Source organism: Oncorhynchus kisutch, linkage group LG3 (assembly GCF_002021735.2).
Source record: "Oncorhynchus kisutch isolate 150728-3 linkage group LG3, Okis_V2, whole genome shotgun sequence".
Taxonomy (NCBI): domain Eukaryota; kingdom Metazoa; phylum Chordata; class Actinopteri; order Salmoniformes; family Salmonidae; genus Oncorhynchus; species Oncorhynchus kisutch.
Genome location: NC_034176.2, coordinates 63,756,514 through 63,784,121, shown reverse-complemented (window position 1 = coordinate 63,784,121; position 27,608 = coordinate 63,756,514). Strand labels below are relative to the sequence as shown.

The following is a 27,608-nucleotide window of genomic DNA, read 5'->3' as shown; positions in this document are numbered from 1 at the left end:
GCTGCTTATCAGAGGAAATAACAAAGCTTGTGAACTAGTATATGAGAGAGAACCATTAAAGAATAGGAGGAAGACACACTGCTGGCTAAGAACAATGCTTGAATCAAAAATCCATAGCCATCTTTCACTTTGTTATGATTCAATGGACTTCATAGCGTTTGGGCTGTTTCGGTAAATACTGCTCTACTGTTATTGTCGTGAGTGGCAGGCAGTGCTAAAATCCAGGGACAGACTGATTTATTTACAGTAGGACATCATTGTCCACAAATGTCTCTAGGGAGGGGTGACAGGGATGTGGGAAACAAACATAATTACACCCCTCCGCCTTTCTGATAACAGGAAGAGGAGGAGGAAGGGAGTTGGAGGGAAGAGGAGGAGGTGTTTGCAAGGTGTTTGTTGAGTACGAGCCTAGGGAAAGTGAATGGTGTTAGGAATGGGGACTACAAAGGGAGAGCTGGAGAAGGAGGGAGTGAAGAGCGAGAGGTGCGGAGAGAAAAGATAGATAGGTGAGAGGAAGGAGGTGTGATGCTGTATGTGTAGGGGAGGTATACGGAGAAGGTGAGAGGAAGGAGGTGTGATGCTGTATGTGTAGGGGAGGCATACGGGGAAGGTGAGAGGAAGGAGGTGTGATGCTGTATGTGTAGGGGAGGTATACGGGGAAGGTGAGAGGAAGGAGGTGTGATGCTGTATGTGTAGGGGAGGTATACGGGGAAGGTGAGAGGAAGGAGGTGTGATGCTGTATGTGTAGGGGAGGTCTACGGGGAAGGTGAGAGGAAGGAGGTGTGATGCTGTATGTGTAGGGGAGGTATACGGGGAAGGTGAGAGGAAGGAGGTGTGATGCTGTATGTGTAGGGGAGGTATACGGGGAAGGTGAGAGAAAGAAGTGGAAAGGGATCTACAGAACAGTAAGGGGAAGGTATGGCCAGGGGAGAAGAGGAGGGTGAGCTAAGGAGTGGATGAGAGTGGGAAGAAGACAGGTGAAGTAAGGGAATATATAGAGGGAGAGAGAGGGAGTAGGAGAAGGAGAGAGAGTAGAGATGGAGAGGGAGAAAGTGGGAATAGAGGGAGAGAGAGTGTGTGAGAGAGAAAGAGAAGGGGAGAAAGAGGGGAGTGAAGAGCAAGAGACAGTGGGAAGGAGACAGATAAGAAGAGAGGGAGTAAAGAGGCATGGAGGAAGTGAGGTGTGTGGGCAGGCGCTGACCCTTACTGGCCCCATCAGGCCCTCTCAGGACGGTGCACTCCTCGATCTGGCCGAAGGTCTCAAAGAGCCGCCGGACGTCCTCCTCGCTCTGCTGCTTCCCAAGCATCCCCACAAACAGCTTCCTGTCTTCTGGAGGGAAACCGGGGGAGAGGAGGAGAGGAGGGAAAGAAAGAAGGAGAGAGAACACAAACAAATGCTACAGCTGATGGCACCGTTCTGCTGAGTCTGTGAGGATCACCTCAGCAGGAAACTCAAAACACTCCCTGTCATCATCAGGCACACTGGTGTGTTCTGTTGTTGTTGTTGTTGTTGTGTGGTTTCCCTGGGAGGAAGACATGTTCCTGTCTCCACTGAACTATTCTAGTAGATAGAGCTGCCTGTAGTGTCTGGGTGATGTTTTATACAGATGTTGTTTGTAGTGCTGTTACTGTCAAGCAGCAGTAATACATGAAGATAAGAGCTCCAGTATAGCATAGTAGTGTATATAGTATACAGTGTATAGTGTTCCCTGGGTTGTGTGTTGTGCAGCTGTATCCTGTGTTGACCTATACCCTCCCCTCCCTCGTCCGCTTTGACACGGCTAGTCCCGCTGGCCAGAAAGGGGCGCTGTGACTACGATGTATGGCTTCTATACCTCCAGATCTGGCCAGTCAGAAGGGAGGATTTTTCTAATTAATCTCCCCTGGCATTAGACAGAACATTCATCTTCTTTACCTTCTTCTACATTATGCATTTCCTATTCGACTGTGTTGTGGAATGGAATGACTACTAGCAAGAGCCCATCCCCAGAACTGATGGAACGTGGCAGGGAGAGGAAGACGAGTTTATTGGAAACGACTCTGTTGATCTTCAGCGTGAGTCATTTGACCGCGTTGGGGAGGGAGTGGTGGGGGGGAAGGCGAGGGGCGAGAGCATCACCTGGCCCTGGACAGATGTGACACCTCCTGTACCTGCCAGGTACCATTAGACACAGTTGTTCTAAAAATAAAGCTGGGGGGAACATCAGATCCTGTTACATTCCTGTAAAGTTAAAATGCTCCCCGCTTCAACACACAAATGAGCACATGCATAATCAGTATGCCCTGCCTGCCTGCCCGACGGCGTGCCGCTCTTACTATAGCTGGAGGTGTCTGAGCTTTATCTTAAAGTGGAAGCCCTCTTGCTAGTCACGATCACGCTCATCTGGTCACGCCTCGCATGGACCCAGCCATACAGGGAGTGTATTAGGCAGTGTGTATTAGGTAGTTTTTGAATTGTTCGATTACTGCACTGTCGGAACTAGAAGCACAGGCATTTTGCTACACTCGCAATAGCATCTGCTAACCATGTGTATGTGATCAATTTGATTTGACTTGATACACTGACACAGCCTCACACGGACCCAGCCTCAAGTCTCAAACGTCATGACCACGGCCCCAGCCTCTCACTCCTACATGACCATCTGCTGTAATAACTGGCCTCACGCATTCTCCTGCTCCTACACATTCATCTACGGTAGGGGCGGCAGGTAGCCTAGTGGTTAGAGTATTGGGCCATGGTTATGACGTTTGAGATTTGAGGCTGGGTCCGTGTGAGGCTGTGTCAGTGTATTAAATCAAATTAAATTGATCACATACACATGGTAACTGAAAGGTTGCTGGATCAAATCCCAGAGCTGGCAAGGTAGAAAATCTGTCATTCTGCCCCTGAACAAGACACTTAACCCACTGTTTCCCAGTAGGCCATCATTGTAAATAAGAATTTGTTCTTAAAAAATACAGTAGTAACCGTCACACAGCCATCTCTCTACTCATTAAAGCTCCTCTATTTGGCCTGATAGGCCTGACGAGAACAGGGTACACAGTGTGTGGTCATGGGGACTGGCTGGATGGGGACTAGACCATGAGAGGACAGGATATGGGTCTCAGCCGGGATGCAGTCACAGCTTTCAGCTCACAGAACAGTCCAAGACAGGTGCTTGTCTGGAATGAGTCAGAGCAGAGGTGAGACTTGAGTGGCTCCTAGAACACACCTGACTCCATTTGGACTGTCTCTCTCTCTCTCTGTCATCAGACGTTTCATTGGGGTGTCACTATCAGGCCTTAATGGTAGAAGTGCACTTATACAGGCCTCCTGTGGTGTCTTAATGTTTTGGGACAAAGACTAATTTCCAACCGGGGCCGGAGGAGGTCTAATGATAGCTTTACAAGGCTAATTAACTAGCCATGAGTGAGGTAATGAACTTTTCAAACATGCAAACTGAAGAAATAGATGACACCCAGCGAAAGCGTTACAGGAGAGTGAGAGCTCTTCTGAGCCCTCCTCTGGGAGGGAGGAACGGCCGGAGCGAGAATATTGAATTTGGAGCCGATATCTTTTCATTGCCTGACCTAAGCACTCTTCTCCTCTCCTCTCCTCTCGCCGAGCCGGCCGGCCGGCCCACCGCACCGTACACCCTGGCCAGAGTATGAATCGCTATTAATTAGTCAATTTTGCACCTGTCTCCAAAGCAGCGCGTTATTGGATCTGCAAGGTTTCTCTACTCTTATGGCCACTCGGAGGCTTTTAAAGTGCATTTATGGTTATGAATAAATAACCAGCGATGCTCACTACTCTGCATAACGAGATGTCTAGCCTCCAGAACAGACTGAGAGAGTTCTTCATAAAAGTGTGTGTGGAGGGGGAAAATCAATGAGAATACAGTTAAAGTACAATCCTGCATTTACATCCAGACTCAAGTGAATGCTTCACTATGCAGAACACTTAGGATTTAACTGACATGGCGGGGCTACTTGACCCGACTGTCTGTCTGACCCCTCTCCTCCATACTTATCTATCACAGAGAGATCCTAGCCCTCTTACCCCTGTCTGTAAATGAGCCCTGCTATAACAGGTGATCTGTACTGTGAATGAGGCTCCACTCAGCACCCGCCCAGGTAATCGACAAGGTCCTTCCTCCCCACTGCTTTACATTGAAACATAAGTGTCTGCATGAGAGACAGACATGGAGAGAGGTTGATAGCTAGGTTTGTGTGCTACATTGTCCAACTGACTGCACACACACACGCACACACACAGACACACACACACAGTTACCCACACTATCCTCCACTCGTCTCTCTCTCCGCAGCTGTTCATTGCTTGACTGAAGGTAGGAGTAATTGTGTGGGATATAGGGCTGTGTCAGTCTGAGATGGCATGTCCAGTCTGAGATGGCATGTGGACGGCCCCATTTTAGGAATGCAAATAGAAGAGAAGATCAAAGTTATCAAAACACAACTGACATCTGACAATCGCTTGTCTCAGGAAGCCTTTTCATTCCAGCGCCCGGTGTATTAAAAATTAATGGATTTTGCACATATGCCATATGCTGTCAAGATTGATGCTTCTCTCTCTGAATTAAAGTGTTACCTTTTGTTGTAGGGTGCAGTGTGTCTGGCTTGGTTCTTTATTTCCCTCCCTCTCTCTATGTCTTCCTCTCTTTCCCTCTCTCACTCACTCACTCTCTTTCTCTCTCTCACTCACTCTCTTTCTCTCACAGGGTGGGGAATGAGCTGTTGAGAAACCTACTTAGCTAAGGTTTTTCCTTCTGGTTGCAAGTAAATGCCACCCTAGAAACAATTAGTCTCATGCTCGACTAAAGTGTCAGTGGTTGACATGTTTTTTTAATGCGGCCTCATTGCCATATCACTTGCTGCTCACGCCGAGCTTATGTGAGTGCTGTGCTCTGAAAGCACGGACAGCTGCACCCAACGATAAAAGATTCCTGCTAGGCCTCTGGGTGCATTTCAAATGCGCAGTAATGTTTCAGGCAACACATCAGATGGGTTATGGTGCTGATGGGCTCATTATAGGACCTGACGCTGCATGGCACACGGCTGCTGCCTGAAAGGCTCTGCCATGCCTAGCCCCAGCCTTGCTCCTCAGCCTCATACCCCAGCCCTATATACAGCCCCCAGTACTGTAGCCCTACTGGTCTACTACAACCCCAGCACCAGCTTAGCTTCAATTCTGGGCCCATCCCTAGCTCCAGCCCTGCTCAGCCCTGTACCCCAGCTCTATATAAAAAACCCAGCTTCAGGCCCAGCTCCAGCCCCAGCTCAGGCTCAATCCCCAGCTCCATCCCCAGCTCCAGCCCCAGCTCAGGCTCAATCCCCAACTCCATCCCCAGCTCCAGCCCCAGCTCAGGCTCAATCCCCAACTCCATCCCCAGCTCCAGCCCCAGCTCAGGCTCAATCCCCAACTCCATCCCCAGCTCCAGCCCCAGCTCAGGCTCAATCCCCAACTCCATCCCCAGCTCCAGCCCTGTTCCTCAGCCCTGTTCCTCAGCCCTATACCCCAGCTCTATATAAAGCCCCCAGCTCCATCCCCAGCTCCACCCCAGCTCCACCCCAGCTCCAGACCCAGCTCCATGCCCAGCTCCAGCTCCAGTCCCAGCCCCCTACCCAGCTCCAGTTCCAGCTCCAGCTCCAACCCCAGCTCCAGCTCCCTACCCAGCTCCACCCCAGCTCCAGACCCAGCTCCATGCCCAGCTCCAGCTCCAGACCCAGCTCCATGCCCAGCTCCAGCCCCCTACCCAGCTCCAGTTCCAGCTCCAACCCCAGCTCCTACCCCAGCTCCAGCTCCCTACCCAGCTCCAGCTCCCTACCCAGCTCCACCCCAGCTCCAGACCCAGCTCCATGCCCAGCTCCAGCTCCAGACCCAGCTCCATGCCCAGCTCCAGCTCCAGCTCCAGTCCCAGCCCCCTACCCAGCTCCAGTTCCAGCTCCAACCCCAGCTCCAACCCCTGCTCCAACCCCAGCTCCAGTCCCTGCCCCCTACCCAGCTCCAGTTCCAGCTCCAACCCCAGCTCCAACCCCAGCTCCAGTCCCAGCCCCCGACCCAGCTCCAGTTCCAGCTCCAACCCCAGCTCCAACCTCAGCTCCAGTCCCAGCCCCCTACCCAGCTCCAGTTCCAGCTCCAACCCCAGCTCCGGCTCCAGCCTGCCCTGCTGTAATGCTGATGAAGATACATCTGACTGGCCCTGCCTCTGAGCAGACCCATAGTCTCTTTACTGATAGGCTTAATCTGATATATGCCAGAAGATTATTCAACATAGTGAGGCGGTAAATAGAATCAGCAAAAGGGAAGGAATATTCAAATTGTCACTGTATCAGGCATAATGATAGGATCCAGGCCTCCTGCTTGTAAATGCATTACTCATACTGCAAGAGCTGTCACTTTCATTTACTCAGAAGCACAAGGAAGGCCGTAAACCTTTCGTTGCGACTTTCAAAAACGATCACAGAACAACGGAAGAAATTTTGTGAAATTGCCTGTTCCAATTTCTGTCCAAATATTTAAACGTAATTTATTTTTCCTAATATAATTTGGGTGTATGTTTTCTCGTGGCATGGTCCTATCATACAGACGCTGTAACCAAGCAATTTAATTTAATGCCCAGCCAACCTTGAGCTACTACGCTGTGTTCCCTGAACCTCTGACAAACTGGGTGTGTGCCGCCCTGCCGGGCTCTTTCTGACTTTTCAGAGTTTTGCATGTTTCGTGTCCAAAGGCGGAGAGAGATCTTTTGGCTTAATTTGCATGTAAAGTGGAGCACGGTCCTCAGTGGGTGTTGAGGTGCCTCCAGACAGCCCCTCCCCAGCGGCCTGGCAGCCTGCTGCAACAGCCACACATCAGCCCTCACTCTTCCCTATCTGCTGGGTGGGGCATGACAGCACAGCGCACAAGAGCTTGAGGTCCTGTCAATCTCTCACCTCCCAGACTGGGGTCATCCTTCAGAGACACACGCTGAGACAAGGAAGCGCCCAGGCAAGGACGAACACAGAGCAAAAAAAAGAGTGCAACCCAGACAGAAACTACCAACCTTGATACACGCTCTAGTCAAACTGAAACTATGTAAAGATACCAAGAGACTCTGATGATACATTATCAGGTAGACGCATACAGAATGGTGGAACTCTAATTCTACATTATTAGGAAGAAAGCATTCAGAGAGGGAGACTTTTAGCTGTCTCCAAGCTGTCCGTCGGTCCGGTGTGTTTAGTCTATTACAGAAGATCAACATAGACTTTAGAGCAGTGTTTACCAGCTACAGTCCTCCAGGACCCCCAACAGACACATTTGTGTTGTAGCCCTGGACAACCACACCTGATTTAACTTGCCAACTAATCATCAAGAACTCAACGAGTCAAATCAGGTGAGTTTGTCTGGGGCTACAACACAAATGTGTGCTGTTGGGGGTACTGGAGGACTGGAGCTGGTTGACACGGCTGTAGAGAGCATGGAGAGAGGACTAAAAGGTCAATGCGGACGGAGGTGCTTGTGTGTTAGAGAAGCGTAATAAGAGAATGTTTTCTCCTAGTAAATAAAGGGAGGGAGAGAGAGTGCTTGATACTGATCCACCATCCTCTCTCCATTCTACTACGGTGGCCATGGCTGGATGGCTACAGGAGGAGTGGGACCTGCAGCCTGCAGATTGTGTTTAGATAATGGCCATCTCCAATCATAGATAACATGGCTTCATCTTTTCTTCACAGACACAGTGGCAGACAAGGTCAGGAGGAAGAGATTCCTAGATAGAGAGGAGGAGATAAGGAAGGGGTGCTTCCCAAATGATTTAGTGCTGAGATTCGCTCAGCTACCCACATCACCCTCCGTTAGCTCCCTCTTCCTGCCGACCCCAACTCTCTGTCTCCCTCACTCCCTCTTTTTCTCTCTGTACCTCGCTCTGTAGCCCTCTCTATCACTAGCTCTATCTCTCCCCTCTCTATCCACTTCCCCAGCCCCATTTGGATTGAGGCAAATTGCTTGGGTTTAAAGTGGAGATATGAGACACTTTCCATTCAAGCACTGTCCACATGGCAGAAGAGCAGAGTCACCCTGCTTCCATTGTCTCGCTATATCTCCCAATTGAAATTATGACTTGATCAAGTTGAAAATAAAGGCTGGGTTGAAGCACAAGAGATAAAGATGGACTTGAAGGGAGAGGAGGGGAGGGGAGAGGGGTGCTGGTTGACTCAGAGCAGCAAAGTGACAATAGATTTCAAGTCTGAAAATCCTCCTCCCATCCCATTCTCCTATTCTATTTGATAATGCAAAGGAGAAATAAACAACCCATGAGTCATTCTAATAGACGGCCCAGACAATTATTTTTCCTATCCACAATGGGCCAATAGATCTGTAGGATTATGCGCCGTCTGGTCCCACATTCAGTTCCTGTGCCAAACTTTTACTAGCGCTCCTGGCACATCTCTATCCCTGGAGAGCGGACAGCTCTCTGGGGGAGGGGGAGGGAGGGAGGGAGGGAGAGGGAGGCAGGGGGGTGTACCAGCGTATCTAAACCCACTAATGGGCCGTAATGCCTGCAGAAGCACGTAACCAAGAAATTTTTTGCGACTCCTCATGACATGGGGGCAGAAGTCTTGGCGCGACTCCCCATTCCATGGGGGCAGAAGTCTCAGTGCAAGAGCTGGTCCCACTGCTAACCAGTCTACAGCTAGGGCCCTGGTGGGAATACTGTCTACCTGGCTGGGTCGGCCTCACTCTATCTACTCTGACTGAGACAGAGACAGAGACACACACACACAGAGAGAGAGAGAGCGGGAGAGATGAATCCCTTTCCTACCAAGGGCTGTCTGTTTTCCTTTAAGTCGAGGCCAGTAAATCTAATTTCATTGTCAGCTGAGGCCACACTTTACTTGCCTGCTAAGTCTGATGACTTCCTGTTGCCATTAACGCTCGATACTGTATCTATGTTGGGTCCTGGCTTGTCGTTGTGCTCACATTTCATTCAGCGCCACGCCGTGTCCTGTACCCTGTATGTCGTCCCCAACACAATGTTCCTGTGACAGACTGGCTAGCTAGAGAACAGAACTGGGATGGCTGGCATAGAGAGTTCTCTGTATTTCATTCACTCTGTCTGTATTTTTCCTCTTTCTCCCCCTCTCCTCTCCTCTCCGGCTAGAGAAAGAGTAGTAATTGATATCGGGGCCCATCCATCCTCCCTCCCTTAAACCAGAGATCCAATTTATCTCCGTGAAAATGCCGATTGGCTCCCGCCCAGGTCTTGTCCGTCAGACTTTGCCTGTTTTTAGATGGCCGTTAATTAAAGTGGAGCCGTGACAAAAATAAGATCTCAATGGGAGAGTGAGTGTGTGTCAGGGAACAGGGAAATGGGCCGGCTGATTCACACATCTTGACCACGTAAATCACCAAACTGGCTCAGTCCGGGTCTAATCTTACCCTGGCTGGCTGTGGTGTAACTCAGAAGGCTGGGATACACATAATGCATCTGACCCTCACAATGTAGACGCACACTGGGTCTATTAGATGTAATTATGCCACATGTAAATCTGTAACTGGCTTAATCTGCATTAACCCCGATAATGTTACAAATGGCTTTGGAATGATCTAGTCAATCACACTGTCATTCTGGCTAGGGCCAAGCTGGCGGGTGGCTCTTCAGCTCTGTGTAAAAACCTTAATTCTGTTTTGTGATATGGTGTCAAAGGCCTAAACCCAAAATCATGGATCATTTATAAACATGTCTGACTACTAACTACACTCTCTCCTCTGTCCATTTTATATGTTGTGAAAATAACAAATCTGAGTTGTACGATTGACCTGGCAGTACAAAGTGGATGGGTATGACTGTCCTGGTGTTGACTGGTAAAGCCTATTCAGGACCTCTGAAGTGTGGCTGTGTGGTGGTGAGGAGGGGGGATGAGGAAGGATATGGAGGTGCATGGAAGGGGGGGTTGACTCTCAGTGGTACTCATCTGTAACCAGGCTGAGCTGTCACTCTGAGAACAGTGAGGAGGGATAGATCCCTACCCAGCCTCTCCTCCTCCCGCTCCTCACTCGACTTTGAACCTCCCAGAGTGACAGTGAACCTGACTCAGCCCCTCTCTCTGTTGGTCCGGCCCGGCACAGATGGGAAATCAATAGAGGCGAGTGACCTATATTAACGGCTACTCTGCAAACTCCCAGTGTGTCCCTACTGAGAGCAGAATATTCAGGTGTGCGGAGGAATGGAGGGTTGGAGGGATGGAGGAATGGAGGGTTGGAGGAGTGGAGGGGTGGAGAGAGGGGTGAAGGGGTGAAAGGAGGGAGGGAAGGAGGGAGTAGGGGTGAAAAGAGGGAAGGGACAACCAGGAGAAGGTTAATTACCTCCTCGTCCTTCGCTGTCGGCTGGCTTCACCTGGATGGGCCGGTTCATCTGCAGAGAGAGGAGAAAACACCTGGGTTAGTGTGGCCACCTGGGTACATCCATTACAACCACTACCAGGAGAAAAGGGGACAGAGTGGTGTTCATGGGCCTGTAGTTCTTGTCCTGACTCACTGGAGCATCGGATAAACAACACAAACAGTGCTCTGTTCTGTTCTAGTAAAGAAGAAGAGGAGAATGTGTGAGCTTTTAGTTTGATGCCAGCATGCCTAATTAATCCAGGGCCCTGGCCTCCGAAGATGCCTGGTTCCCCGTCACAGTTCAGCAGAATTAGCACTTTTCAATGAGTCACACTGGTTGTCAGATGGCATGAGGAGATTAATGCCATTACATCACCCACTATCAACCCCACAAGGAGAGGTCTTCTCTGGCTGCCCTGAGCTTCCTGTCTCCTCCCTACTTCCCTCTGTCCCTTACAGCCATGCCCTTCCCAGCTCTATACATCCTCTCTCCCTCTGTCCCTCTCTCCCCTCCCTCCCTCTTTCTTTTCCACCCTACCCTTCTATAACATGCCCTGCCCTGCCCAGCTCTACACACCCTTTCTACCTCCCCAACCACTACCACTGCCACCCCTCCCCTCAGGACCAGATCCAAGCGTCGTGACCAGTATGCTGCTGCTTTGCTCTGGTCAGCCAAGCCCACCCCAGACACACTGGCTGTTGAAAGCCACACACAAAAACACTTCCAAGAAACACATAAAGTACTGTAAAAAGGTTAGAAGTTCAAATCAATAAACAACCTCTGAAGATACAGTCCAGAGAGGAAAAAGCTTAGCAGCGCCAAGCCCAACATTAGAAGGGCTTTTAAAAACGCCTGCTGTGAATAAAAACTCCCATGGCTCTCTTTGCTCCCTCGACACAGTTCCATCTCTCGCAGGAGTATGACATGTATAAAATGAAGAGTTTCAAAGCCTTTGACTGTATACAACATGACAAATATCTTCCTGTTTCCCTGGATGAATAGTGTGGGGGCAAAGGTCAGTGTAGAGAGGCTCTGTGCTTAGTGAGGGCATCCTTCCATGAGTGGTGTATTGGCTGTGTCTCCAGGACCCTGCAGTAGGCAGTAGACACTGGGCACTGGGCCTGTCTCTCCTACATAGGGCATGAGAACAGGGCCAGTGTGTGTGTCACTGAGCAGCACAGTGCAGGGCTGCCCACTCCCATCAGTCAGGTTCACTATGACTGGAAGGCTTAGGGCCGTGGTACACTTGACAGCAGTTGACATGAGCCCAGACGTCATGAGTCAAATATAGCCAAGCGACTAAACGACGTGGAGGGATGTATGGATCTAATGTGGCACTCCTAGTTCTACATGTACATACATCAGAATACACCATGACGCTGGAACAAAAGGTAACGCTGCACACCCCACATCCACACAAACCTTTATACAGACATGCTAATGTCAACACTTACAGGCCATGAGTTGGAGATAACACGGATCTATTGTTGTCTTTTCCCACAGCTGGCTATTACACAATGACAATGAGAATACAAACTCATAAGAGCAACAGATGCATTGTCACGGGATCCCATGCATATTCCATATAAACCATTCAGTATAGTGCTGTTGGAGGGGTATACTAACTGAGAGATACTGCACTGTGAGTGTTGGAAATGGGCTGTGTCTGAATGGGAGCACAGATGACAAATTGTGGTTAGAGCCTGGAGGGTTTAAGATAAAGTGACTGGGGGCTGTGGCGGTCAGATGGGGGACTTGGGGAGTTCCAGATGTTGTGACTAGAAGCCTTTCATTTTCTCTGCTGGTTTGTTTGGAGTGAAGGAGGAGGGTTAGAGGATAGAGTGGTGGTGTTAGGGAGAGTTAGAGGATGGAGTGGTGGTGTTAGGGAGAGTTAGAGGATGGAGTGGTGGTATTAGGGAGAGTTAGAGGATGGAGTGGTGGTGTTAGGGAGAATTAGAGGATGGAGTGGTGGTGTTAGGGAGAGTTAGAGGATGGAGTGGTGGTGTTACGGAGAGTTAGAGGATGGAGTGGTGGTGGTAGGGAGAGTTAGAGGATGGAGTGGTGGTGTTAGGGAGAGTTAGATGATGGAGTGGTGGTGTTAGGGAGAGTTAGATGATGGAGTGGTGGTGTTACGGAGAGTTAGAGGATGGAGTGGTGGTGTTAGGGAGAGTTAGAGGATGGAGTGGTGGTGTTAGGGAGAGTTAGAGGATGGAGTGGTGGTGTTAGGGAGAGTTAGATGATGGAGTGGTGGTGTTACGGAGAGTTAGAGGATGGAGTGGTGGTGTTAGGGAGAGTTAGAGGATGGAGTGGTGGTGTTAGGGAGAGTTAGAGGATGGAGTGGTGGTGTTAGGGAGAGTTAGAGGATGGAGTGGTGGTGTTAGGGAGAGTTAGAGGATGAAGTGGTGGTGTTATGGAGAGTTAGAGGATGGAGTGGTGGTGTTAGGGAGAGTTAGAGGATGGAGGGGTGGTGTTAGGGAGAGTTAGAGGATGGAGTGGTGATGTTAAGGAGAGTTAGAGGATGGAATGGTGGTGTTACGGAGAGTTAGAGGATAGAGTGGTGGTGTTAAGGAGAGTTAGAGGATGGAGTGGTGGTGTTACGGAGAGTTAGAGGATGGAGTGGTGGTGGTACGGAGAGTTAGAGGATGGAGTGGTGGTGTTACGGAGAGTTAGAGGATGGAGTGGTGGTGTTACGGAGAGTTAGAGGATGAGTGGTGGTGTTACGGAGAGTTAGAGGATGGAGTGGTGGTGTTACGGAGAGTTATAGGATGGAGTGGTGGTGTAAGGGAAAGTTAGAGGATGGAGTGGTGGTGTTAGGGAGAGTTAGAGGATGGAGTGGCGGTGTTAATGAGAGTTAGAGGATGGAGTGGTGGTGTTACGGAGAGTTAGAGGATGGAGTGGTGGTGTTAGGGAGAGTTAGAGGATGGAGTGGTGGTGTTAGGGAGAGTTAGAGGATGGAGTGGTGGTGTTACGGAGAGTTAGAGGATGGAGTGGTGGTGTTAGGGAGAGTTAGAGGATGGAGGGGTGGTGTTAGGGAGAGTTAGAGGATGGAGTGGTGATGTTAAGGAGAGTTAGAGGATGGAGTGGTGGTGTTAAGGAGAGTTAGAGGATGGAGTGGTGGTGTTACGGAGAGTTAGAGGATGAAGTGGTTGTGTTAAGGAGAGTTAGAGGATGGAGTGGTGGTGTTACGGAGAGTTAGAGGATGGAGTGGTGGTGGTACGGAGAGTTAGAGGATGGAGTGGTGGTGTTACGGAGAGTTAGAGGATGGAGTGGTGGTGTTAGGGAGAGTTAGAGGATGGAGTGGTGGTGTTAGGGAGAGTTAGAGGATGGAGTGGTGGTGTTAGGGAGAGTTAGAGGATGGAGTGGTGGTGTTACGGAGAGTTAGAGGATGGAGTGGTGGTGTTAGGGAGAGTTAGAGGATGGAGTGGTGGTGTTAGGGAGAGTTAGAGGATGGAGTGGTGGTGTTAGGGAGAGTTAGAGGATGGAGTGGTGGTGTTAGGGAGAGTTAGAGGATGGAGTGGTGGTGTTAGGGAGAGTTAGAGGATGGAGTGGTGGTGTTAGGGAGAGTTAGAGGATGGAGTGGTGGTGTTACGGAGAGTTAGAGGATGGCGTGGTGGTGTTACGGAGAGTTAGAGGATGGAGTGGTGGTGTTAGGGAGAGTTAGAGGATGGAGTGGTGGTGTTAGGGAGAGTTAGAGGATGGAGTGGTGGTGTTACGGAGAGTTAGAGGATGGAGTGGTGGTGTTAGGGAGAGTTAGAGGATGAAGTGGTGGTGTTACGGAGAGTTAGAGGATGGAGTGGTGGTGTTAGGGAGAGTTAGAGGATGGAGGGGTGGTGTTAGGGAGAGTTAGAGGATGGAGTGGTGATGTTAAGGAGAGTTAGAGGATGGAATGGTGGTGTTACGGAGAGTTAGAGGATAGAGTGGTGGTGTTAAGGAGAGTTAGAGGATGGAGTGGTGGTGTTACGGAGAGTTAGAGGATGGAGTGGTGGTGTTACGGAGAGTTAGAGGATGGAGTGGTGGTGTTACGGAGAGTTAGAGGATGGAGTGGTGGTGTTACGGAGAGTTAGAGGATGAGTGGTGGTGTTACGGAGAGTTAGAGGATGGAGTGGTGGTGTTACGGAGAGTTATAGGATGGAGTGGTGGTGTAAGGGAAAGTTAGAGGATGGAGTGGTGGTGTTAGGGAGAGTTAGAGGATGGAGTGGCGGTGTTAATGAGAGTTAGAGGATGGAGTGGTGGTGTTACGGAGAGTTAGAGGATGGAGTGGTGGTGTTAGGGAGAGTTAGAGGATGGAGTGGTGGTGTTAGGGAGAGTTAGAGGATGGAGTGGTGGTGTTACGGAGAGTTAGAGGATGGAGTGGTGGTGTTAGGGAGAGTTAGAGGATGGAGGGGTGGTGTTAGGGAGAGTTAGAGGATGGAGTGGTGATGTTAAGGAGAGTTAGAGGATGGAGTGGTGGTGTTAAGGAGAGTTAGAGGATGGAGTGGTGGTGTTACGGAGAGTTAGAGGATGAAGTGGTTGTGTTAAGGAGAGTTAGAGGATGGAGTGGTGGTGTTACGGAGAGTTAGAGGATGGAGTGGTGGTGGTACGGAGAGTTAGAGGATGGAGTGGTGGTGGTACGGAGAGTTAGAGGATGGAGTGGTGGTGTTACGGAGAGTTAGAGGATGGAGTGGTGGTGTTAGGGAGAGTTAGAGGATGGAGTGGTGGTGTTACGGAGAGTTAGAGGATGGAGTGGTGGTGTTACGGAGAGTTAGAGGATGGAGTGGTGGTGTTACGGAGAGTTAGAGGATGAGTGGTGGTGTTACGGAGAGTTAGAGGATGGAGTGGTGGTGTTACGGAGAGTTAGAGGATGGAGTGGTGGTGTTAGGGAGTGCTAAGGTGGGTTGAGGTTCTGGGGTCCCTGCCCAGTGATCAGTCAGTCTCCTGGCCCTAAACTGCAGCGATTGGTCATGAGGCTCCACAGCTCTGAAGACGGGAACCATTAGTAGCCTCTGAGCTGCTGCGGCAACAGCAGTCATTAGTGGGCCGGCCTCACAGAGGAGTACACTAGGGGTTGCTAGGCAACCAGGCAGAAGAGGGCAGCAGGCAAGCAGCCTGTTGGTCTGCTCTGGACTGGGCTTTTATCCAGTGAATTGGAATTCCTTTCTGTCTTTCTCCTCCATGACTCTCTCTAGGTTTGCCCGGAGAGGTTATAGAGACATTTTTTTCATAACATGTCCCACTTTTATGAAACTTTCCAGAATGAGGACACACCCTAACTCCAGACCAACCTACCCCAACCACACCTTAGCCAAAACAGTAGCAACATATTCAATAGCTGTTCACAATTTCACAAGGAAAACACTCATTTGTATTATTCTACAGTATGTCACATACAGTTGAACATTGTACAGTATATACGCTCTCTCTCACACATACTTGCCCAACCACACAATCCTGTTTTACTCTGTCCCTCTTCTCCCTCCCCCTCTCATGCACACACACACGACTCTGGGCTCAATAACAGTAGGTGGCTAAGGTGACATTTTAATCCCTTATTACTGAGTGTAGGATTAGCAGGCCGATCAAGGCAGAGTTAATGATATGAATTCATCAGAGGCTGGGGGACGGAAGACGAAGCAGCAGCAGCCTGCTCTCCCCTTGGGCTTGGACACACACACCCAGACACACACAGACACCAAGGAAGACACATGACATGCTATCTATCTGCCTGACTGGCGGCCATGTCTTCTACGACACTCCCAGAGAAATAGAAGGGCTGTATAAGCAAGATAAAACATATGCTACGTATCCATAGATACTACTGGGACAAATGCCATATTTCCCCTCACCCACAGGGACTGGCTGAACGCAAAATGAACTTCCTATGTGCTGTAGTGTGAAGATGGAATACCAGTCTTTTTTTCATCCTGCAGATGTGCAGCAGCCGGAGCTGAAAATAGTTCAGCACACCCCTCTTCCTTTATCTCTCTGGCCCTTTGACCTCCAAAACCAATATGCTTCCCACCACAGCGTCTTAATGGGTTGATCAATGCTGACAAATAGGCAGCTCACGCTGTCTTGCCTGGGAACTCAGCTCACAGCCCTGGCTGGGCTCACACATGTCACCTCCATTTTATTTGTTTTCCCTCTCTGTCTTTCTTTTTTTCCTCTCTCTGTCTATCTTTCGCTTTCCCACCTCTTCCTCTACCCCGCTCTCTCTTGTTCTCTCTCTCTCTCTCTCTCTCTCTCTCTCTCTCTCTCTCTCTCTCTCTCTCTCTCTCTCTCTCTCCTATTTACACGTTTTCTACATCTCTGTAATCTCCAGGAGCTGATCTATATTTCTCATTCCGTTATAATAAATAACATTTTGCTCCAGTCACAGAGAGAGGAAAACCACCAATGTGGAAGAAACAACCTGTTTACATTTACCAGGGAGCTGTGTGTGCGTGCGTGTGTGTGCGTGTGTGTGTGTGCGTGTGTGTCTGTGTGTGTGCGTGCGTGCGTGCGTGTGTGTGTGCGTGCGTGCGTGTGTGTGTGCGCGTGTGTGTGTGTGTGTGTGTGTGTGTGTGTGTGTGTGTGTGCGTGTGTGTGTGTGTGTGCGTGCGTGTGTGTGTGTGTGCGTGCGTGTGTGCGTGTGTGAGTGCGTTTGAAACTGGTGCAGTAGAGAGAGAGAGAGAGAGAGAGAGAGAGAGAGAGAGAGAGAGAGAGAGAGGAGACACCATGCCATTGGCCTTTGACCACATTTACTTCCCTGTAAATACCACTGCCCACAAGCCAGGCCATGATAGAACACTTTCTTGCTCTTTCTCTATAGGCCAGAAAAGCATACTTTTAATTCAAGTGAATACTCTTTAAAAGCTGAATCTTATTAATATTAGTTTTGAGTTTAATATGACAGCTATGACTTATCTCACAGAGGCCGATTAGTTTTTCATAAAGTATTTAATTTTAGTTAAAATCTTTAAAAGTACATCTCATCCCTTAGGCCAAAGGCCCCTGGTTTTTGACTCATATACCTCTTCCTTATACAACTGTGGTTTGGTTTGGACCACCACTGCATTCTTCTGTTCAACACCGTCATATTCTGGCTCCTCCATCAGAACATTCACTGAAGCTGTTGATGCCATTTACAGCCTATTAAGCTCAATTAAAGATGACTGTACTGGGAGCGCCAGAGAGAAATAGCCAGTGGTATTGTAGTGGACAGCAAGGATTACCAGGCTAACACACTGCACACAGCCCATCTATTCTGTGGCTTCCTTCCACCAAACCCCACCCATCACTCCCATTACCCACTACTGCTCACATGTCGGAGTGTTCAGCTGGGAAGAGAAAAGAGGGAACACACAGGGGAACGAGCCGATCGCGGAGTAGCTCTCCTCTCTCAAATTGGCCTGCGTGTCCGTAGTCAGCCAGCCAGCTCCTTCTCCCTGTGTGAGGCTGGGGAGTCAGGAGAGGTCGGGCCTGTCGACGTGTGGATTTGAGGGTTAGTAATCACACACTGGCTGTCTGCTGGAACAGCACATGAAGGAGAACTCTGTCTGCCTTCCCATGAGGAAGAGGGAGAAGGACGCTGACAGCTTGACAGGAAGTGAAGAGGTGGGACCTATTTTTAGCTATTAGCCAGAGCTCCTATATCAAGCAAATAAATTTGGTTGTAGCCAGAGTGTATTCCCTGGTGTGATCCTGTAGCGTAGGGGGGAGGACATGTTTTTGTTTTTGTGTCTCTCTAAATTCGGTCCCCACTGCTCCCTAACTACATAGCAATTGATTCCCCCTGGACGGAGGAGAGTTGTTGGTGTTCATTTTTCGCGGTGTGAAACTGGCACTCACTCTACACCGCTATCACTTCCTGGTCCTCTGAGGGACTGGCTGAACAGAATTTCTGAGCGGAGTGAGAGAGAAAGTAGCATTTATAATAGCTCTCCTCTCCTTTCTCTATTTTTACCCTGGGCCCAGCAGGTCTCGGTTGTGAGGTGGGACAGAGTCAGACAGCGAGGGCTTGGGATGAGGAATCTGGCCGTCAGTTTATCTTCTGCTTCATAAAGCCCCCGTTCTCTCTGGCTGCAGATAGAGCGGCCACAGCCCTACATTACATTTATGGCCCTTTTTTTATCCAGGGGTGGAGGGCAGAGGGAGCTGGGCATGATGCGGGGAGGGGAGGAGGGAGGAGGGAGCTGGGGGTGATGCAGGGAGGGGAGGAGGGAGGAGGGAGCTGGGGGTGATGCAGGGAGGGGAGGAGGGCAGAGGGAGCTGGGGGTGATGCGGGGAGGGGAGGAGGGAGGAGGGAGCTGGGGGTGATGCAGGGAGGCGAGGAGAGAGGAGGGAGCTGGGCGTGATGCGGGGAGGGGAGGAGGGCAGAGGGAGCTGGGGGTGATGCAGGGAGGGGAGGAGGGAGGAGGGAGCTGGGGGTGATGCAGGGAGGGGAGGAGGGCAGAGGGAGCTGGGCGTGATGCGGGGAGGGGAGGAGGGAGGAGGGAGCTGGGGGTGATGCAGGGAGGGGAGGAGGGCAGAGGGAGCTGGGCGTGATGCGGGGAGGGGCGGAGGGAGGAGGGAGCTGGGGGTGATGCAGGGAGGGGAGGAGGGAGGAGTGGGGTGAAGATTCGACACAGTGAGACAAGACTAACAAATTAGTCAAAGTGACAGGAGGCTTTATGAGGCTCGCTCGGTATGGCAGCGTTCCTCTCTCTGCCAGGGATATGAAGGGAAGGGGTAGATGAAAGAGGGAGAGGAGGACCAGGAAGACAAAGAGCAGGCCGTTCTCTGCAGGCGGCCCACTGCTCCAGGTATCCGGGACAGGCCCTAGAGTAGACTACACATGGTCGGTTCCACCTGTGTGTACTCTGCTTCCTATAGAGCCCCCGCTGTCCCAGACAGACGGAGCAGCTCAGCAGTGGGGGAGCTCTAGTTCTCTGAGAGCAGACAGAGCCAGTCAGCAGTCTAGTAGATATAAGATATACAAATCAAATATATACTGTATCTACACTGCGTAAACATTAGGAACATCTTCCTAACATTGACTTGCACCCCCCCCCCTTTCCCCCCTCTCAACAGTCTCAATTGGTCAGGGATGTTGGCCCATGTTGACTCCAATGCTTCCCACAGTTGTGTCAAGTTGGCTGGATGTCCTTTAGTTGGTGGACCATTTTTGATACACACTGGAAACTGTTGTGCGTGAAAAACCCAGTAGTGTTATAGGGATTGACACACTCAAACCGATGCGCCTGGTACCTACTACCATACCTCGTTCAGAGGAACTTACATCTTTTGTCTTTGACCTACCAACAGGACAACAACCCTAAGCACACAGCCAAGACTATGCAGGAGTGGCTTCAGGACAAGTCTCTGAATGTCCTTGAGTGGCCCAGTCACGTGCAGCGACGCCCCCCCATCCAACCTGACAGAGCTTGAGAGGACCTGCAGAGAAGAATGGGAGAAACTCCCCAAATACAGGTGTGCCAAGCATGTAGCGTCATACCAAAGAAGACTTGAGGCTGTAATCATTGCCAAAGGTACATCAACAAAGTACTGAGTAAAGGGTCTGAATACTTATACAAATGTGATTTATTTTTATTTTTTAATAAATGTGCAAAATGTTCTACAAATCTGTTATTGCTTTGTCATTATGGGGTATTGTGTATAGATTGATGAGGAATATATATTTTTAATCCATTTTAGAATAAATCTGGATTATCTCGGCAAAGCAGAAATACTCACTAACAGGGATGTAAAAAAAATGTTTGCCCAAAATTTGAGAGAAATAAGCTTTTTGTGTGTATGGAACATTTCTGGGGTCTTTTATTTCAGCTAATTAAACATGGGACCAACACTTTACATGTTGTGTTTATATTTTTGATCAGTATATTTATTTTCTTATTTTTTCTGTACATTTCTGGGATGGAAAACCCCTTTCAGTGTAAACTTCAATGGCTAGAACCAGATCTAAAGTATGTAGTCTAATAGACTTACTACTGAACTCAGCTCACACTCTAATAGACTTACTACTGAACTCAGCTCACACTCTAATAGACTTACTACTGAACTCAGCTCACACTCTAATAGACTTACTACTGAACTCAGCTCACACTCTAATAGACTTACTACTGAACTCAGCTCACACTCTAATAGACTTACTACTGAACTCAGCTCACACTCTAATAGACTTACTACTGAACTCAGCTCACACTCTAATATACTTACTACTGAACTCAGCTCACACTCTAATAGACTTACTACTGAACTCAGCTCACACTCTAATAGACTTACTACTGAACTCAGCTCACACTCTAACAGACTTACTACTGAACTCAGCTCACACTCTAATAGACTTACTACTGAACTCAGCTCACACTCTAATAGACTTACTACTGAACTCAGCTCACACTCTAATAGACTTACTACTGAACTCAGCTCACACTCTAATAGACTTACTACTGAACTCAGCTCACACTCTAATAGACTTACTACTGAACTCAGCTCACACTCTAATAGACTTACTACTGAACTCAGCTCACACTCTAATATACTTACTACTGAACTCAGCTCACACTCTAATAGACTTACTACTGAACTCAGCTCACACTCTAATAGACTTACTACTGAACTCAGCTCACACTCTAACAGACTTACTACTGAACTCAGCTCACACTCTAATAGACTTACTACTGAACTCAGCTCACACTCTAATAGACTTACTACTGAACTCAGCTCACACTCTAATAGACTTACTACTGAACTCAGCTCACACTCTAATAGACTTACTACTGAACTCAGCTCACACTCTAATAGACTTACTACTGAACTCAGCTCACACTCTAATAGACTTACTACTGAACTCAGCTCACACTCTAATATACTTACTACTGAACTCAGCTCACACTCTAATAGACTTACTACTGAACTCAGCTCACACTCTAATAGACTTACTACTGAACTCAGCTCACACTCTAGACTTACTACTGAACTCAGCTCACACTCTAATATACTTACTACTGAACTCAGCTCACACTCTAATAGACTTACTACTGAACTCAGCTCACACTCTAATAGACTTACTACTGAACTCAGCTCACACTCTAACAGACTTACTACTGAACTCAGCTCACACTCTAATAGACTTACTACTGAACTCAGCTCACACTCTAATAGACTTACTACTGAACTCAGCTCACACTCTAATATACTTACTACTGAACTCAGCTCACACTCTAATAGACTTACTACTGAACTCAGCTCACACTCTAATAGACTTACTACTGAACTCAGCTCACACTCTAACAGACTTACTACTGAACTCAGCTCACACTCTAATAGACTTACTACTGAACTCAGCTCACACTCTAATAGACTTACTACTGAACTCAGCTCACACTCTAATAGCCTTACTACTGAACTCAGCTCACACTCTAATAGACTTACTACTGAACTCAGCTCACACTCTAATAGACTTACTACTGAACTCAGCTCACACTCTAATAGACTTACTACTGAACTCAGCTCACACTCTAATAGACTTACTACTGAACTCAGCTCACACTCTAATAGACTTACTACTGAACTCAGCTCACACTCTAATAGACTTACTACTGAACTCAGCTCACACTCTAATAGACTTACTACTGAACTCAGCTCACACTCTAATAGACTTACTACTGAACTCAGCTCACACTCTAATAGACTTACTACTGAACTCAGCTCACACTCTAATAGACTTACTACTGAAATCAGCTAACACACAGCTAGACCTACTACTGAAATCAGCTAACACACAGCTAGACCTACTACTGAAATCAGCTAACACACAGCTAGACATACTACTGAAATCAGCTAACACACAGCTAGACCTACTACTGAAATCAGCTAACACACAGCTAGACATACTACTGAAATCAGCTAACACACAGCTAGACCTACTCCTGAAATCAGCTAACACACAGCTAGACCTACTACTGAAATCAGCTAACACACAGCTAGACCTACTCCTGAAATCAGCTAGCACACAGCTAGACCTACTACTGAAATCAGCTAACACACAGCTAGACCTACTCCTGAAATCAGCTAACACACAGCTAGACCTACTACTGAAATCAGCTAACACACAGCTAGACCTACTACTGAAATCAGCTAACACACAGCTAGACCTACTCCTGAAATCAGCTAACACACAGCTAGACCTACTACTGAAATCAGCTAACACACAGCTAGACCTACTACTGAAATCAGCTAACACACAGCTAGACCTACTCCTGAAATCAGCTAACACACAGCTAGACCTACTCCTGAAATCAGCTAACACACAGCTAGACCTACTACTGAAATCAGCTAACACACAGCTAGACATACTACTGAAATCAGCTAACACACAGCTAGACCTACTACTGAAATCAGCTAACACACAGCTAGACCTACTACTGAAATCAGCTAACACACAGCTAGACCTACTACTGAAATCAGCTAACACACAGCTAGACCTACTACTAAAATCAGCTAACACACAGCTAGACCTACTACTGAAATCAGCTAACACACAGCTAGACCTACTACTGAAATCAGCTAACACACAGCTAGACCTACTACTGAAATCAGCTAACACACAGCTAGACCTACTACTGAAATCAGCTAACACACAGCTAGACATACTACTGAAATCAGCTAACACACAGCTAGACCTACTACTGAAATCAGCTAACACACAGCTAGACCTACTACTGAAATCAGCTAACACACAGCTAGACCTACTGTACTACTGAACCAGTTAATAAGGGAACCAATATAATTTATTCATCTATCACAGAGGGAACCGGGTGAAAAAGACAGAGTGGATAAGAGGATAAAGAGGAGAGGGAGAATAATAAGAGGGAGTAATGATGCAGCTGTCAGATTGATGACTGTCTGTGTCCTCTTCCCATCATACCTGGAGACTTTCCATCCAGTCCCACCATGCCTCCACATACACTAGTCATAGATGCAATATTAGACAAGTAACACTACACCACTGATCAAACACATGTGCACACGCAAACAAGAAAAAAAAATGTAGGCATTGAAAACCACCACTATTCTCATCACAAATACGCCTCTTCAAGTACACATACATATTGAGAAATACACTAGACAAAATAATAAAAACGCAACATGCAACAGTTTTAATTCATATAAGGAAATCAGTCAATTGAAATAAATTCATCAGTCATTAAAATATGGATTTCACATGACTGGGAATACAGATACACATCTGTTGGTTACAGATACCTTAAAATGCGGTAGGGGCGTGGATCAGAACACCGGTCAGTATCTGATGTGACCACAATGTGCTTCATGCAGTGCGACACTATTCTTCGCATAGAGTTGATCAGGCTGTTGATTGTGGCTTGTGGAATGTTGTCCCACTCCTCTTCAATGGCTGTGCGAAGTTGCTGGATATTGTCGGGAACTGGAAAACTCTGTTGTACAGAGCATCCCAAACATGCTCAATGGGTGACATGTCTGGTGATTATGCAGGCCATGGAAGAACTGGGACATTTTCAGCTTCCAGAAATTGTGTACAGATCCTTGCGACACGGGGCCGTGCATTATCATGCTGAAACATGAGGTGATGGCGGTGGTTAAATGGCGCGACAATGGGCCTCAGGATCTCTGTGCATTCATAACCCCAAGGCCACCAAGGGGAAGCAAACAGCTCGCCCTCACGTCACCATACACGCTCTCTGCCATCTGCCATCTGCCGGTACAGTTGAAACCAGGAAGTAAACAAATGTCTTTTTTTGTTGCTTTTTGTGGGCATGGGATCTTTTATTTCCGCTCATGAAACATGGGACCAACACTTTACATATTGTGTTTACACACAAACACACAGTCACATACCCCCCCCCCCCCCTCCCCCCACACACACACACTTGCTGAGAGTACCCTGGCTGTTGGAGCTGTTAGTGCAGAGGCAGTTTGTGAAAATGATCACATCAATCGAAGTGATAAATAAAAGACTGGGAGGATTGATAAAGTGCCACAATTATTTGGAAGACAAATAGCTGAATTTGCTTTTGAAATTGGACTGGATCTCAGCGCAATGGAATAGAACTCATCATCATCAATGAGGCTGTCATTAGACTGTTCTCTGTCACAGGGACAATATCTGGGTGGACTGTTGGATCCATCTGCCAAATAGGCTCAAATAGGAGCTGCTCATGGGAACAGTGATATATAGAGACTACATGGCAAAACATAACATTTTAAATGCACAATACATCAATTTACAATTCTGCTGAGAAGTGTTCCATCACGTTTTATTAGTTTGTACACTGAATGCCACATATTTTTTATGTTTTTTCTTTGCAAAAGCTGGTTGGTAGTAAAAAGGTGTTGTCTGCAAAATAGCATACAAGCTCTAAATGCATTCATTCATTAGCATTATTCATATCAGTGGCGGTGACAAATGCAAAGATGCAGAATAGTATTTCAAGCTTATGTCTGCTACCTGTTGTTATGACCCTACACAACACGTCTGAAGCATTAGCTTCGCAGAAAGAGAGCATCATTTGATCATTTTTCTCGTCTCTCAAATAAAACACCCGCCTAGACAACAAAAACAAGGTTATTAGCATCTATCATACCACATCATTTATTTAAGACTTTATAAATCCTCAGAGTTTTACAGATATACACGCCGTAATGCATTGCTTAATGCTGCATGAATATCAAAGCCATAATAAATACTTTATTGGATTAAATAAGAGTGTATACTGTATGTGGCTATGTAGGAGGAATCTTGATATCATAACTGTTAGAGACCACATGAGGCTATGAACCAATGAGACCATATCACATACCATTCACTGTGTACACAAAGCAACAGAGACGGTATATAAATAAGAAGTTTGAGGGAAACTAGCTTAGCATAACGCATTACCATTGTGATGGGGCGACAAGAGGGGTGCAGGGGTCCACTGATATAGGGAGTGTGTGTTTACGTACATAAAGGTCCTCAAGGGACAGAGAGGGGGAAATCAATCATTTCCAGGGTTAAATCCCAAGAACCTGACACCCTCAGCACACAGGGGGACAAACACCTGCCTGGAGGTGGCAGCATTCCCTCCCCCATGCAGTGCCTTGCAAAAGTATTACATTTTTGTTCTGAGGTCTCTTTTCATTGGGAATCCAGATTTCTAAGGGACCTTCTTGCGGTGCCTATCACTTCCACTGGATGTCAATAGTCTTTCGAAATTGGTTGAGGTTTTTCCTTTGTGTAATGAAGAAGTACGGCCATCTTGAACGAGGGTAACTTGACGTGTACTGTTAGATAGAGGCGCGTGACCAGAAAGCATGCTATAGTTTGTTTTCCTCCTGTATTGAACACAGATCATCCCGTCTTCAATTTTATCAATTATTTACGTTAAAAAAATACCTAAAGTTGTATTACAAAAGTAGTTTGAGATGTTTTGGCAAAGTTTACAGGTAACTTTTGAGATATTTTGTAGTCACGTTGCGCAAGTTGGATCAAGCGCGCTAAATAAATGGACATTTTGGATATATATCGACGGAATCAAACAAAAGGACCATTTGTGAAGTTTATGGGACATATTGGAGTGCCAACAAAAGAAGCTCGTCAAAGGTAAGGCATGAATTATATTTTTATATTTGCGTTTTGTGTCGCGCCTGCAGGGTTGAAATATGCTTTTCTCTCTTTGTTTACGGAGGTGCTATCCTCAGATAATAGCATCATTTGCTTTCGCGGGAAAGGCTTTTTGAAATCTGACATGTTGGCTGGATTCACAACAAGTGTAGCTTTAATTTTCTATCTTGCATGTGTGATTTAATGAACGTTTGATTTTTATAGTATTCTATTTGAATTTGTATCTCTTCATTTTCCCTGGCTTTTGGCCAGGTGGGACGCTAGCGTCCCACATATCCCAGAGAAGTTAAGAAGTTGGAGCTCTTCTCTTTCTGCATTAACAAGGACAACACACAGGTCTTTCCATCATTGTATGATTTTTTTGTGTGCAAATGAACTCAAGCTTACAGACAATGTCAAATGTGATTTAGCGAAGCACCTGAGTGAGTTGCATGCGCAATTACGCAGGTACTCTCCCGAAATGGACGACACAAACAACTGGATTCGTTATCCCTTTCATGCCCTGCCTCCAGTCCACTTACCGATATCTGAACAAGAGAGCCTCATCAAAATTACAACGAGCAGTGCTGTGAAAATGGAATTTAATCAGAAGCCACTGACAGATTTCTGAATTGGGCTGCGCTCAGAGTATCCTGCCTTGGCAAATCGTGCTGATACGACACTGAAGCCCTTTGCAACCACGCACCTATGAGAGTGGATTCTCGGCCCTCACTAGCATGAAAACTAAATACATGCACAGACTGTGTGTGGAAAATGATTTAAGACTGAGACTCTCTCCAATACAACCCAACATTGCAGAGTTATGTGCATCCTTTCAAGCTTCTCATTAACCTGTGGTGAGTTATTCACAATTTTCAATGAACAATAGGGTTTTATACATAAGATGGTTAAATAATATTATTTTTGTAAAAGGGCTCTTTGTCACTTACCACGAGCCGGGTTGTGGCTAAAAACTCACACTCATTCTATGTTTAATAAATGTATCATACAGTGGGTGTGTGTGGCAGGCTTACAATGATGACAAAAAACAACATTTGAGAGTGCGCTGACCTTGGTGCTAGAGAGGGTACGCAGCTGGAGGTTGAATGTTTGAAGGGTTACGGGACTATAAAAGGTTTGGGAACCACTGCCCTTGAGTAAACAAAAAACTATACATACCTCGGCCTAAACATCAGCGCCACAGGTAACTATACATACCTCGGCCTAAACATCAGCGCCACAGGTAACATCCACAAAGCTGTGAACGAGCTGAGAGACAAGGCAAGAAGGGACTTCTATGCCATCAAATGGAACATCAAATTCGACATACCAATTAGGATCTGGTTAAAAATACTTGAATCAGTTATAGCACCCATTGCCCTTTATGATTATGAGGTCTGGGGTCCGCTCACCATCCAAGAATTCAACAAAATGTGACAAACACCAAATTGAGACTCTGCGTGCAGATTTGACCCAACCAAATAATGACAAAACAAAAAGATAACTACTTGAAACATTGGAAAGAATTAACAAAGAAACAGAGCAAACTAGAATGCTACTTGGCCCTAAACAGAGAATACACAGTGGCAGAATACTGTGACTGACCCAAACTTAAAGAAAGCTTTGACTATGTACAGACTCAGTGAGCATAGCCTTGA

The 27,608-nt window shown here is 47.5% G+C and overlaps 1 protein-coding gene across 15 annotated transcripts in view; it reads right to left on the bottom strand.

The window, feature by feature from the left end:
• celf6 (CUGBP Elav-like family member 6) overlaps window positions 1-27,608 on the bottom strand; it is a 176,013-nt gene that overhangs the window by 45,344 nt on the left and 103,061 nt on the right. For 12 of the 15 annotated variants that reach the window (XM_031810490.1, XM_031810501.1, XM_031810524.1 and 9 more), the window contains exons 3-4: window positions 10,352-10,400; window positions 1,202-1,330 (exon numbers count right to left, since the gene is read on the bottom strand). In XM_031810490.1, coding sequence (XP_031666350.1) covers window positions 1,202-1,330; window positions 10,352-10,400 — 178 coding nt within the window. The remainder of the gene's footprint in view (window positions 1-1,201; window positions 1,331-10,351; window positions 10,401-27,608) is intronic. The other 3 variants (XM_031810495.1, XM_031810551.1, XM_031810556.1) reach the window with 1 other exon arrangement.